Source organism: Bombus vancouverensis, chromosome 11, assembly GCF_051014615.1.
Source record: "Bombus vancouverensis nearcticus chromosome 11, iyBomVanc1_principal, whole genome shotgun sequence".
Classification (NCBI taxonomy): Eukaryota; Metazoa; Arthropoda; class Insecta; order Hymenoptera; family Apidae; genus Bombus; species Bombus vancouverensis.
This window is the reverse complement of record NC_134921.1, coordinates 9,853,878-9,866,062: the sequence shown is the minus strand read 5'-3', so window position 1 is coordinate 9,866,062 and position 12,185 is coordinate 9,853,878. Positions and strand designations below refer to the sequence as shown.

The window sequence follows — 12,185 nt, the reverse complement described above, 5'->3', positions numbered from 1 at the left end:
AAGATTAAAAGACAATGGTAAGTTTTGTTTAAACGAACGACTGTGATTGATAAAGAAATTTTTCAAAGAATGAAACGATTAAAAAATATTTACCTATAAGTGTTACGATTAATCTACAGATATTAATAAAAATTAACGATCGACGAAGATAACCAAAGAATGATTATTTCTAATAAAAAAAAAAAAACTATTTTCGTTAACAATAATGGGAACGAGTAGCCAAAAATGAATTCTGACTATTTATGACGATTATTCCTAAGGAAAATAATTTTATCTAAAATACGAATTCTTACGCTCTAACTTTTTAAATCTGGATATATAATATATAATATATAAGATATAACTCCTGGTTAAAAGTTCTTTTCTGGGTTAGAACGAAAGCTGGATCGAACACAGAATCGAGGATTTCATCAGGGTCGAAGAATATTGAGAAATAGAAAAATTATAGTTCGAAATCGTTAAATGCTGTCCAAATTAGACACGGTAAGGTGTTAAGCAGGTAGACCACCGTGTATAAGGAACATTTACACGGCAACATTAATGGACGTACTTTGAATTTAACAGTACACTTAATGTTGCGATCGACAAGCTTAGTGGTTCGAGTGGCGTAATCGTTAAACGAGCCACTTGGCATCTCGTCGAAGGTATTCCACCGAAGGAGAAAAAAAAGGCGAATGACCTACCTCATCGCGAGCAAGTCACTCGAAACTTCCACGATTCCATTTTATCTGAATGATCACTACTTTATAAAACATACAATTGTCGCGTAGGCAATTGTACACCTGTATTTCCTAATTCCACGAATTCTCAGTAATATAAAATTATATAATTATCTTCTTGCATGGTATTCCTTAAATATCTTAGTTATTCGTTATTCGTTAGTGGATACAGAAACACGGCACTGGTCGACGAAAAATAAGGTATGACGTGGGAGAAACGTAGTTCCCTATGGCAATCGATAGTCACTTACAGACGGAAAGAATCTCGACAGATATTACACGATAGGGAGAGAATGTATAAAGTAAAATGTAAAATTGAATACAATGAGGCTGATGTGTAATAGAAACATTCCCACTTGACTCACCTCTGTTTCGACAAGCGGTTGCGGATTTCAAAATTCGAAAGCTCCTTCACGCCATAATCGTTACAGTAGGGCACTAAGAGTCCGGTTCAAGGCCAAGATAGTAGATCGGGGGGATAAAACGGGAATCGCAGAAACTGGAATCGAAGATAGTCTTCGAACGAATCTTCGATGATAACACCTAAATATTATCGATCGAGATGAGATTTTTTAGAGCACTTTGGACACCACTTGAATAATGATAATAGTATAAAACTGCTTCACCAGTAATCCCGGCACAACGTGATCTCGACACAAACAAAAGATGACTGAAAGATACTGAGTATCCTAACCGACTGTTTACATCGTCGATTTCAACCACAAAACCCCACCCCTTGATTATCAAGCTTATCGGCGGACGACGAGTAGGCAACGTGCATCTTTAGGAGGAAAGGACCGTGTGTTGACAGATCCCGAGGGATAAAATATTGAAAGGATGAGACTTGTCACGCTGCGTGTATGTGGGTTTCGCTCGTTACTCACGTATGCGCAAGTTGTCGTGTTATCTAGTTCCAGGATTGCCAGCGAGTTCTTTATACGAAGATTTCACGATGATCGAACATTCGGCCTGACGATATCACACTTTGTACAATTTAACGCTCAGGGTGTGCCCCGAATTTCCATGCGACCAACGGCATCCGTCAAACGTGAACTACTGCCGCCATCTTGATACGACCGTCCGTGGCGACACTGCTCGGCGGATCGTTCAACTACTGGCGCTGTAGCGCGGACTATTTAAAATATTTTAATTTCTTACACGAAATTTTGAACCTCGAAAGGTTACTGAAATCTCAAAATTCTTAAATTTATATAGTATTTTATATAAAAAACAGGGAAATTATATATAAATATTTTGAAATGCGCGAAACATAATCGTTGTTCTTCATTTTAATTATATATTTTAATAATTTTATTAAAATTTCGGATACTAAACTATGAGTAATTGCTTACAAATTGTAGATTTGATTCAACAATGTATTATAGCAATTAAATTATAATAAAATAAACGTGTCGCGTGGCACAATAAGAAACAGCAAAGTATGTAACCTACAACAAATTAAAAGAAAACAAGAAAGCTACGATATTGACGTTCTCATATTTTTCTTGACATTTCACGATGTATTACAATAGGTTACAAAATTTATTCAGTGTTTAAAATCTATTAAATAAACTTTATCATACGTGTAACGTGATTCGTCTGTTAAAATTACATTAAATGAAAATTCCACGTAGTTTAACGATTTTAAATAATCGCGGTATTGAATCATAGGAAATTTATGACGTCAGACGGTGTGAAATAAGGTTAAGTGCGAGTTGTACCGATTGTACGTAGTAGGAGAATAGTTTATGGCCAGGGTTCACAAATAATTCAGGACGTCCCTGGTTTCGATCGAATCAACGTTTTCCTCAGCGGTAGTAGCGATCCCTGGGCAGAATGCAACTGCGTGGTGATACGGAGCGGCAGACCTAATTCTCTAAACTTGGACACACGTGCAATTTCTGGTATGTAATTGTTGAAGAAGTAATGTAATTCAATGAACGATCGTTTATTCAAAGAATCGATGCGATCACGACGCAAGCTGGATTTTATTAATCGATTTTTCGACCGACTGCTTTCAGAACACGTGCGGGTCGAACGACCACGTGGGCCGCATGTATCGAAAAGCAAGGACCGCATCGTCTGGTGAGTGTATTTAGACAAACTGTGATATTTCTATCATCGACACTACATCTTAACGAAGAATGAAATATTAATTTCGTAAATAAAAATCTAATTACAACAATCACTGTTAGCTGATTGTTACAACCGTGTGGAAATGCGATAACCTTCCAGGATAATGTTTGGAGAGAAGTAAAACGTGAGATCGAATAGAATTTGTATTTTCCACGGGAAACTTAATATCACAGACGATGAATGCACGCAGTTAAAACATGTAATGCTACATATCTGTCTATATACGCGGAAAAATGTGATATAGTTTACAAATTTTTAAAAGTATTTGTAGATAAAATTAATAAAGAATATGTATTGTTGATTCAAAGAATTAAGGGACAAAGACTGATAGAATAAGAATATATAAGTAAAAATTGTCTAACTGACCGTTTCAAGGAAGGTACAGAGTAATGGCTGAGGAAGAACCGCGGGTAAAAAAGTTAAAGCAATCTATCATTTCTGATTTTATCTTTTCATCTGACTTCCAGCAATTGTTTTTTGAAAATTGGCACAACTGTACTGATCAGAAGATAGAGAACCTTGAAATTATATCAAAGCCATTTAAAGTGTGCAGAATATCAAACTTTATCTGCAGCGAAGAATTTATGGATGAGATAAAGAATGAATTGTTGGATGTTAAAAGTAGAAGGAATAGTATGGACCTTTTTCAGTTTGAACAAACCAAGGATTTTGCTAACATAGACACAGAATATTTAAAGTTGTTATATCAGACGTTTGAAACAGATTTAACAACATGGATGGAACGGAATACAAAGATAGAGCTTAATCAGAAAATATCCATGTCAAGTTCTTGCTATTACGATACAGATTATTTACTATGTCATGATGACAATTCGGGTGACCGTAGAATTGCTTTTATATTGTACCTTTCAAAAAATTGGTCTGAAAAAGATGGAGGAGCTCTGGATTTATTTGACACAGATAGAAATGGAGTACCTAGAAACGTTGTAAAATCTTTAATACCAGAATATAATTCTCTTGTATTTTTTGAAGTTGCCAATAATTCTTATCATCAAGTGGCTGAGGTAACTACACCTGATAAATCGCGTTGGTCGATCAACGGTTGGTTTCATGGGCCAATTAAAGAAGATAGTAGATCACCAAGATCAGACGTAGAAAGCAATTACATAGTACCATTAAACGATCGAGTAGCTGTGAAGGATTGGATATCAGAATGTTATTTATTCCCTGGAATAGTTAGAGAAGTTCACCACGACATAGAACATAAATCATACACATTTTTATCCCATTTTCTGAAAGACGATGTTTATGAGAAAATTGTAACAGACTTGTCATCCGATACTATCGTTTGGAAAAGAGTTGGACCACCCGATGTTTGTAATTACGAAGTGGCAGACGAAGAAAGCCTTCCCGAATTATTAAAATCTTTCTACAATATGTTTAAATCTATCACGATGTTCCAATTGTTAAAAGACTACACGGAATTAGATCTAGTACCGGAAAAAGAAACTATGAATCCTAGGATGATAATAGAGCTTCAGAGATGGTCTACAGGTTGTTATACGTTAATATGCGATAAATCATATGCGAGTGATACTTCGAGTGAACAAAAGTCCAGCAGTAATGAACATTCAAGTCGAAACGATGAAACGCAAGAAGATTTGTTGGAAACTAGTAGCAGAGAGGGTCAAGAAAGGTCGATACCAACTAAGAGCACGGAATCAGGATGTAATACTCCAGTGAGCACCAAGGAGGATGAAGATATTGACGAGGATGATATTTTGAAGAAGATGGGTAAAAGGAAATCTCCACGCTCGAAGAAGAAAAGTTTACCGCAACAGGGTTTCTCGTCAGCAATGGAAGACCCATCGCCACCTAAATTAGCTAGAAGTCTAGATACTGATGATTCTGACGTGTCCGACATTGGAGATTATTTGTCCGACCCTTTAGATTGTTCTTTGGAATCGGATCGGGAAGAAGATAGTGACGATTTAAACCCTTCCGACGTCGGAGCTCTCGATGTTATAATCCAATTTAACACGAGTCATGTATCCGAAGACCATACCATAGACTATGTGGATCCCAAAGAGCAAGATGGGATATTAATTCATGTACCAGCAAAGGACAACCATCTATGTCTTGTTTACAAAAGGTTAATTACTAGTCGTGTTCACAAATACGTGAATCATTACTGTACAGATTATTTTTACAATCTGATTTGTACATATTATGAATAGTAATTACACGTACGATTAATGTCATCTCGTATGTTCTTTGATCAAGTTGACAATTGTATAATGAGTGGCGGACAAAACGCGTCTGTTTACGTGTATTATAGTATTCATATTAATAAAATTGTCAGTATTTATCATCGAGCAATTCCTTTGTTATTCATTTCTACCAACCTGTTAAGTATTCGATAGACTCAGGGATGCAAGTAACCAAGGTACTCGTGCGTCTTACGAAAACTAAGGTGGAGATTAAGACCACAGTGCAGAAAACATTGTCAATTATTTATTGGGTGTCATACATCTATCGTTTACGTTTACTTACAAGCTAACGTTAGGTGCAATTAGGTCGCATGCAGGGATCTCGAAGTACTTTGCTTGTTTTAGAGCGTAAAGGGTTCTGAAGGAGAAGATTTTGAATCTTTTGTTCGATGCAAAAGCGAGGAGAAATTCTTCTAGGTATTATATAAGAGAAAGAAATGAAAATGAAATAAAAAATGAGGCTTACGATTGCGATGCGTTAGTATAATCATTTTCTGCTTGTTGTACGTGTATCTTGACCTTCGAAGAGCTTTGCTGTTCCTTGTCATTCTTAGCAAGTCCTTTCGTAGTGACCTGGGACGTAAAATATTTTGGTAAACATTACCCCATTGACCGTTCGCATTGTCAATAACATTCGATAACAAAAGGCTGTTAACCTGGGATGTTTTTGCGTCTTCTTTTTAAGTTACTCAACGAGGAAACCATTAACGGTCACGCCTTCGATTTACCTTTGTTCCACACGACTTAAAACAACGAGCGATCGTTTCTATCATACGGAATGCAATATATATATATTGTAACAAATCACCTGAGAAGTGGTAGGGATTCCAGCCATGCGTTTCCTTAGTTCGTTTAGCTGCAGTTCTCTCTGGAAGCTTACGTCGTTTTCCTGCGAATCTTCTCGTAATCCATCGTTAATCGATTCTGTCGAGTACTCTACCTGCACCCAAGGACAAATCGTCGGGGAGGCTTGCAAGGAATTTTTGCTTCCTGGACGAGAAACTCGCGGAGACAATCTTCGTAACAACGAAATGAGTTTCGACCTGCGGAGTTGGTATTTTCTATTAGCCGCTGTTTCTACGTCAAGTACATGTAACAGAATGATGAGTACTTTGTACTGGATGTTTGAAGGTGATCAGAACTGATTGCTCCACTTCTCGAAAGCTGTTCCGCGCTGCGCGTAGTGTCCCTCCAATGTAGCTTGTTGATAGATCTTCCTACTCGCCAATCAAGGCTGCTGCTTTGACGGGATTGAAAGCCTGGAATAATAATTTAGAATGCTGCTCGTGTAGTTTTAACGCTGGTACGACAGTAACGGTATCACGCTACGATAAAGCGATCGCTGGAACTGAACAATTGCCTACCTTGCTCGTTTGTCGTTTGATTAACCCTCCAATCTAAGGAGCTACTACTTCTATTCACGTTATAAATATTATCACAGGATTTTGTTGCGAGATATGCCGCGTGATGGCGACGTCTAAGCAATTTCGAAACTGGTCCCAAGTGCCTGAAACGTTATTTTATCGTTAGTAAGAAACAAAATTGCCAGTATCAGCGAAAGAAAGGAAGGGTGGTGTACGTACTTTTTGAATTTCCGATTCTGCTCGATAGGCGGTTTGCTGTCGCAAACTACCACTTTAACTTCCGGTTCCGGGCAGTACGTGCCTACACGAACGTAGTTATAACTGCCACGGCCACCGTCCACGGATCGGAAGTTACCGCCGCGCTCGTTCGAAGGCACGCGGACAAGTTCGATTTTTGATCGTCCCTCCATGTTTCTTTTCTCCCTTTTTTTTCTTTTTTTTTCTTACGATACCACTTATTTGATTCGTATTATATTCACGATTACACTACTCGATCGTAAAAATAGTAAAAAATTTAAAAGCTGTTACGCGGAGATGTTTGTTTTTCTTCTCGGTTTTTGTTCCGCTGTATTATTATCGACTATCGAAGATGGCCGGCGCGTGTCAGTTTCCACTTTTCTCTCAGAAACTATGCTCATCGACGTTCTTAAAATAGTCGTGGAATCCTCCTGAGCTACTTCCACCTAAAGTCTCCTCTCGCTGCTGGATCACGTCATAACGGTTGATTCCTCCAAGCGTTTGGCACGCGCGGCCATCACAAATCTTGGTCGATTCACGAAGCACGTGCGTCTACTCTCTACATCCGCATAAGAATTCCAAGGGTCACGTTCATTCATTCCACGAGAAAACAACGTCTATCCGTTGACACGGACGCGTCTGACGATGCACTCGTGTACACGATAATTAATTGAATTGTCCTGATCCAGACACCGGTCTTCCTTTCTTCTTCTCTTAGCCGATAAAATCTTGCAGTATTCAATGTAATTTCTTTTACTTGATTCATCCATTCCACACTCGCGCCTTGTTAAAATACCGTTTACAGAATAAATATGTCGAAAAAAGGGTCTACAAATATAGATGTGTTCTGGTATAAAAAACTTGGAGTCGCTCTATTTCGTAAAAAAGTTTGTCTTTTCGCGCGCTTCTCGCACTTTGCATATTCCGAAAGACGTATAGGAGAACCTGTTCCTCATCAGATTTACGAGCTTTTTATTCCCTTTTTCGACGCGCGTAGTTTCTACAGTTCGTGTGCTCGTTTGTGCGGCTTCACTCGCGACGTATCTCCGGTTTCAATCGCGTTAAACTGCAACGATCCCAATTTCCTAAACAGAGAGCTAAACGTTAACGATAACTTTTTCTCTGTGACACCCACCGTACTACGTTGTTGAGACGCCTATTTTCGAGCTCTGATTACGCAATCATCAATTATGATTAGAAGGAGGACAATACACGACCTGACTTACATTAGACAATTGCGCTCAGGCAATCGGTTCGAGACTCTTTTCGCTCGACAATTACGAGCTGGAAAATTAACCGGTGTATCTACAGAAGAATAGCTTCTTATTTGCTTTCATATTGTCGTGATTAATATTCAACGTTTCAAAAAAGAAATATCATCCTTATCAATTTATTTATCGCAAGGAGATAGCACAAATAATGATAAATTTCAAAGGAAATTAAAAAAGATAATTATAATCGCCAGTCTTCTATGTACTTTAATTTATGGAGTTGATTACATGCCTTCTGAGCGACTCATTCAGCAAACGGAATTGAATATAATTAATGGAATTCTTTATAGTTAAAATCTAATATTTTATGCCTGCTCTCCATCGATACACAAGATCCACAATTATTTTATTGAAAAAGGTCTTCACGCTTAATCTATTTCACGTACATATTTCTCTTTAGTTTCTTTTAGTATTCAAGTAGAACGAATACGCTGTATCACTTGCAACAAGTATATATAAAGTAATATGTATCATTGACGAAACACACTACGAATTTTTCAAACAGTTCGATGTTCGCTCCAGAAGCGTCTTGCTTCTGCAAGTCATTTTCCCTTGACTTTTTAATTTTCTATTGAAGGGTGTCGCCTTACGTTTCATACAGCGTTGCAACAATAGGTTTTTCAGTCTTTTGTAAGCACGAGGAATCGTATTACGGGTAGAAAAGCGTAAAGAAACGAGTTCGTCTGTTCCATTCGAGAGACGATACGGTTCAAATCATAGAAACTATTCGCATTGGCGAATACCTACGGCGAGAAATTAAATCGAATCGCGCGCTCGTGCTCGTTGTCACTGTAGAGACTAGCGCGTTTCCATCGGATGCACTCGAAAGCTTTCGTTACGACCGAAACTGGGGATTCGTCTGGCAATTAAGTCGCTAATTAATTCGAAAGAATACAGGAGCTTACGTCGAACCGGAATATGGATTTCCATAATTGCAAGGAGCACCGTCTGTGTTCCGAGACGCAACTTCTAATTAAAAAGAAAGTACGGAATAATTCGATACTCCGAGAGGAGCATTCTAAGACTACTTCTCGGTTTAACAAACTTTGTTCAACCCATTGGAGACGCACTGTGTCACGAACGAATATATTCAAACGAAAATCACCTTTGTCGTAACATTTTCGTTCTACGGTTTGTAGTAAACTAATCGCCGGACTTGCATTGTCAGCTTCGCTTCGATCGGCAAATCGTATCGATCTTGATAAAAATAAAACGTTACAAGGTAAACGTCAGCAACGCTTGGGCGATTCAACTAACTTGATAACTAAACGACGCGCTTATTTATTTAATAGGAGAACTCGTGAGATATAGCACATGAATTGGAAGGAACAAAGCGTAGACGATAGGTGTTCGTTAGAGACTATAGCCACTTGTAAGTGTACTAGCAATGAGCATTTTTTTTTTTTTTTTTCGAAAATTGTAACGAATTCGACAGCCACGTGGTGAAACGCGCGAGTTAGACGCGGAAAAATGTAAAGAAGATCGAAGGAGCTCGTTGCTGCACTACCGTAGCGTATTCACGTGGCTTCGCCGCGGTGTAACGTCCGCGCTCTGCGACTCGCGGAGATTCACTGCCGGCTTTGACGTACGATCGTTGCGCTTTACGCGCGCACACAGAAGCACTCGACACACAAAAGACTCTATTACACATCGGTGGTTTTTTGGAGCGGCGAGAAAAAAATAAGTAATTAAAGCGTAAATACCTATACGCGACTATGTGCCGTCATGGTTTACCGAACGCTAGTCGTCGGACCGATCTAAATATCGGTCGATCGTGAATTTCCACCAATTTAGCTTCTCTATTTCTTCTTCTCTTTTCGTTCTGGTTTAGATAAATTGTACTAGACTATCGTGTTTTGTTTTTATTAAACTTGAATAAATCGAGCGAAGATGATTGTTTCTTCTTTGAAATTTCTACCTGTCTAACTTTTCCATCTCCTCTTTCTTCTAATTTTAGTTCGGTCAAATAATATGTGGAGCATAGCACGCTACGCACGATATTAATTTGTCATAAAATTGTAATAAAACAACTGGAAATATCCTCGATTTCTTACAAAAGAAATATTTTGCAACTTTCGGGCGTCACCGAAGGATTACTTTAATTTTAGAATTCCATATAATAATAATAATAAAACAACGTGACTTATTATCCCAAGTTATGAAACATCATTTCTGCTACGTTATAAAGATTCCTCTCCTTAATATTCTCACTCATGAAACTACATTCCCCGCATATTCTACAGAAACGCGCTGCAACTTCGCGTTCGACAATTATTTTATCAATAACCGATACGATATCAACACCAATCCATTACGCGTTCCGCTATCTCGGAAGCCATCCACGCCCATTGAATTTGATCGGAGGATAATCGAAGCTTAAGGACGTTGTATACTTCTACGAGCCGGCAAGCCAGGTGTTTGCACGAGACGCGACTCCAGTCGCGGGGATTCTCAGCGAGCACGTGCGCGGCGGAAGCGTATAGGCGCGCGGTCGTCTCGTGAAAAGTTAATCAATCGGCTAGCCGCCTGTCTGGCGTTGAGACGAGAAATGTGCGAGCCTGAAAGTGTCGCGCGCGTTCCTAGCTACCGAGCAACATTTACTGGCAGCGTATATGTTAGATAATAGAGAGGAGAGGCCTTGAAGCTTGCAAAAGCTGTACGAAGTCTGCGGAGCCCGTATGTGGCAGCGTGGGATACGTACTACCTGAAAATAGCAACGACACACTTCGCGGTCTGCTGTGCTGACATCGAACATCGCCAGATCGGCGTCGTCGAAGAGACGGAGGTTGGAGGCGTGCCAGGATTCCCTGTCCTCGAGAGGTTGCGGCTCGACCGGCCTCTTCAATTCCCTCGAATTAGTCGTTTCGATGGGCGTCGTCGTCCTCTTCGCGTTTACTCGACGAGAAAATCGGCCGACGATCAATTAAGGGATACGAATGGACGCACCAGAGTCCGGCGACTTTATCCGCGATCACGTGTCGAACGCGAGTTTCTCTTTTACGAAAACACCTACTACCTTCGAATTCGTGGTGGACAGGCCAAGGAGGAGGGAGAGAGAAGGAGACAGGGGTTCCTCGTTGAACCCTCTGCTCGACAGCTCTCCCGCCCCTGACTGTTCGATCGCGACCACCCGCGGGATGCTGTCGACTACCGCATCGAAACGCGTCGAGGAAATCCCTATCCTCTTAATCCCCCTTGGCCGCCCTCACCTAACCCGCGAACTGGCAGACCTGCGCTTTCCACCAGTGTACTCTCGCGTTTCAGCAATCACGTCCGACCACTTCCATAGACTGACTTTTATCGACCGGGCTCGTGATAAAGAAGGTTCGTGCACTGCGTTTAAAACGAGGCGGTGCGATTTTCTTATTGATATTATTCTGCTTGTACTTTGTTCGTTTATTGATGGCAAAAGAGGAGTTTATTTATTTTTCTATGAACTGTCCATTGCTAATTGAAGTCTTGAATATCGCAGTGTTGTAGTAACGTTTTTATTTAAATAAAAAGATATGTTGACGTTTATACTATTCTTTTTCTTGTCCTTGCTAAGTCACCGAGTTCCTTGGACTTCGTTTTTAATACCCGTGGAATTGTTGGGTTTACTGTCTGTTTCCTTTTATGGTTTCCTCTTAACTCTTCGAGTGATTCCTCTTATGTCTTGCGGTTAGTATCTTTCCTGAATATTTCTGCTTGAAAAAATGAATGGCTCGAGGCTTTAATTAGTAGCGGCGAGTGGATGACAAGGTAAAATTGCTAACGCGCGAAGGATGACCCAGGATGATCGAATCGTCGAAAGTGACGCAAGATTTTGCCAATTGCAGCGTAGGTGAAACGCGACCGTCAACTGCACGTGGGTTTTCACGTGTATTGTTTTGCAATGTTCCAATTACCTCGTGGTATTGAATATCCATATAAATCTTCCACGGCGGATCCTATATCTGACTATCACGCGCAAGAATGTCGCTTCGGTAAAAGAACGTTCTTTCCAAAATAGTCTTTGAAAGAAAAAAGAGAGGCGTGTGCAGCCTTGTCTCTCCAAGAAATTTACAATTCAGTAGCATACATTACGCATTTATATCTTAAGTCGTTTGAATCAGCAACGAAAATAATATTCTAATTTCCATATTTACAAGGATTATGTATTCTATGGTTATTAAATTTTTTCTAAATTGTATACATTTGTTGTTTTATCGATGATAAAACGCGGTTCAAGAAACGTACAGAGTGTCG

The 12,185-nt window shown here is 39.5% G+C and overlaps 2 protein-coding genes across 5 annotated transcripts in view; one reads left to right on the top strand and one right to left on the bottom strand.

Moving 5' to 3' along the window:
* LOC117154712 (uncharacterized) overlaps nt 1-11,266 on the bottom strand; it is a 41,787-nt gene extending 30,521 nt beyond the window's left edge. Inside the window, exons 1-6 of one of the 4 annotated variants that reach the window (XM_033329936.2) lie at nt 10,660-11,266; nt 6,670-7,772; nt 6,451-6,593; nt 6,198-6,345; nt 5,895-6,129; nt 5,553-5,659 (exon numbers count right to left, since the gene is read on the bottom strand). In XM_033329936.2, coding sequence (XP_033185827.2) covers nt 5,553-5,659; nt 5,895-6,129; nt 6,198-6,345; nt 6,451-6,593; nt 6,670-6,860 — 824 coding nt within the window. In that variant the 5' untranslated portion in view covers nt 6,861-7,772; nt 10,660-11,266. Of the gene's footprint in view, nt 1-5,552; nt 5,660-5,894; nt 6,130-6,197; nt 6,346-6,450; nt 6,594-6,669; nt 7,773-9,063; nt 10,578-10,659 lie in introns of those variants that run through there. The other 3 variants (XM_076622655.1, XM_033329938.2, XM_033329937.2) reach the window with 3 other exon arrangements.
* On the top strand, nt 2,420-5,195 carry sud1 (Prolyl 3-hydroxylase sud1). The gene is made up of 2 exons (XM_033329942.2): nt 2,420-2,623; nt 2,741-5,195. The coding sequence occupies exon 2, from the start codon at nt 3,245-3,247 to the stop codon at nt 5,051-5,053; it is 1,809 nt and encodes a 602-aa protein (XP_033185833.2). The 5' UTR covers nt 2,420-2,623; nt 2,741-3,244; the 3' UTR covers nt 5,054-5,195.
* Nucleotides 11,267-12,185: the final 919 nt, after the last annotated feature.

Excerpts from the sequence above, each read along its gene's own strand:
- sud1 (XM_033329942.2), top strand. The coding sequence starts at position 3,245 with ATGGCTGAGGAAGAACCGCGGGTAAAAAAGTTAAAGCAATCTATCATT.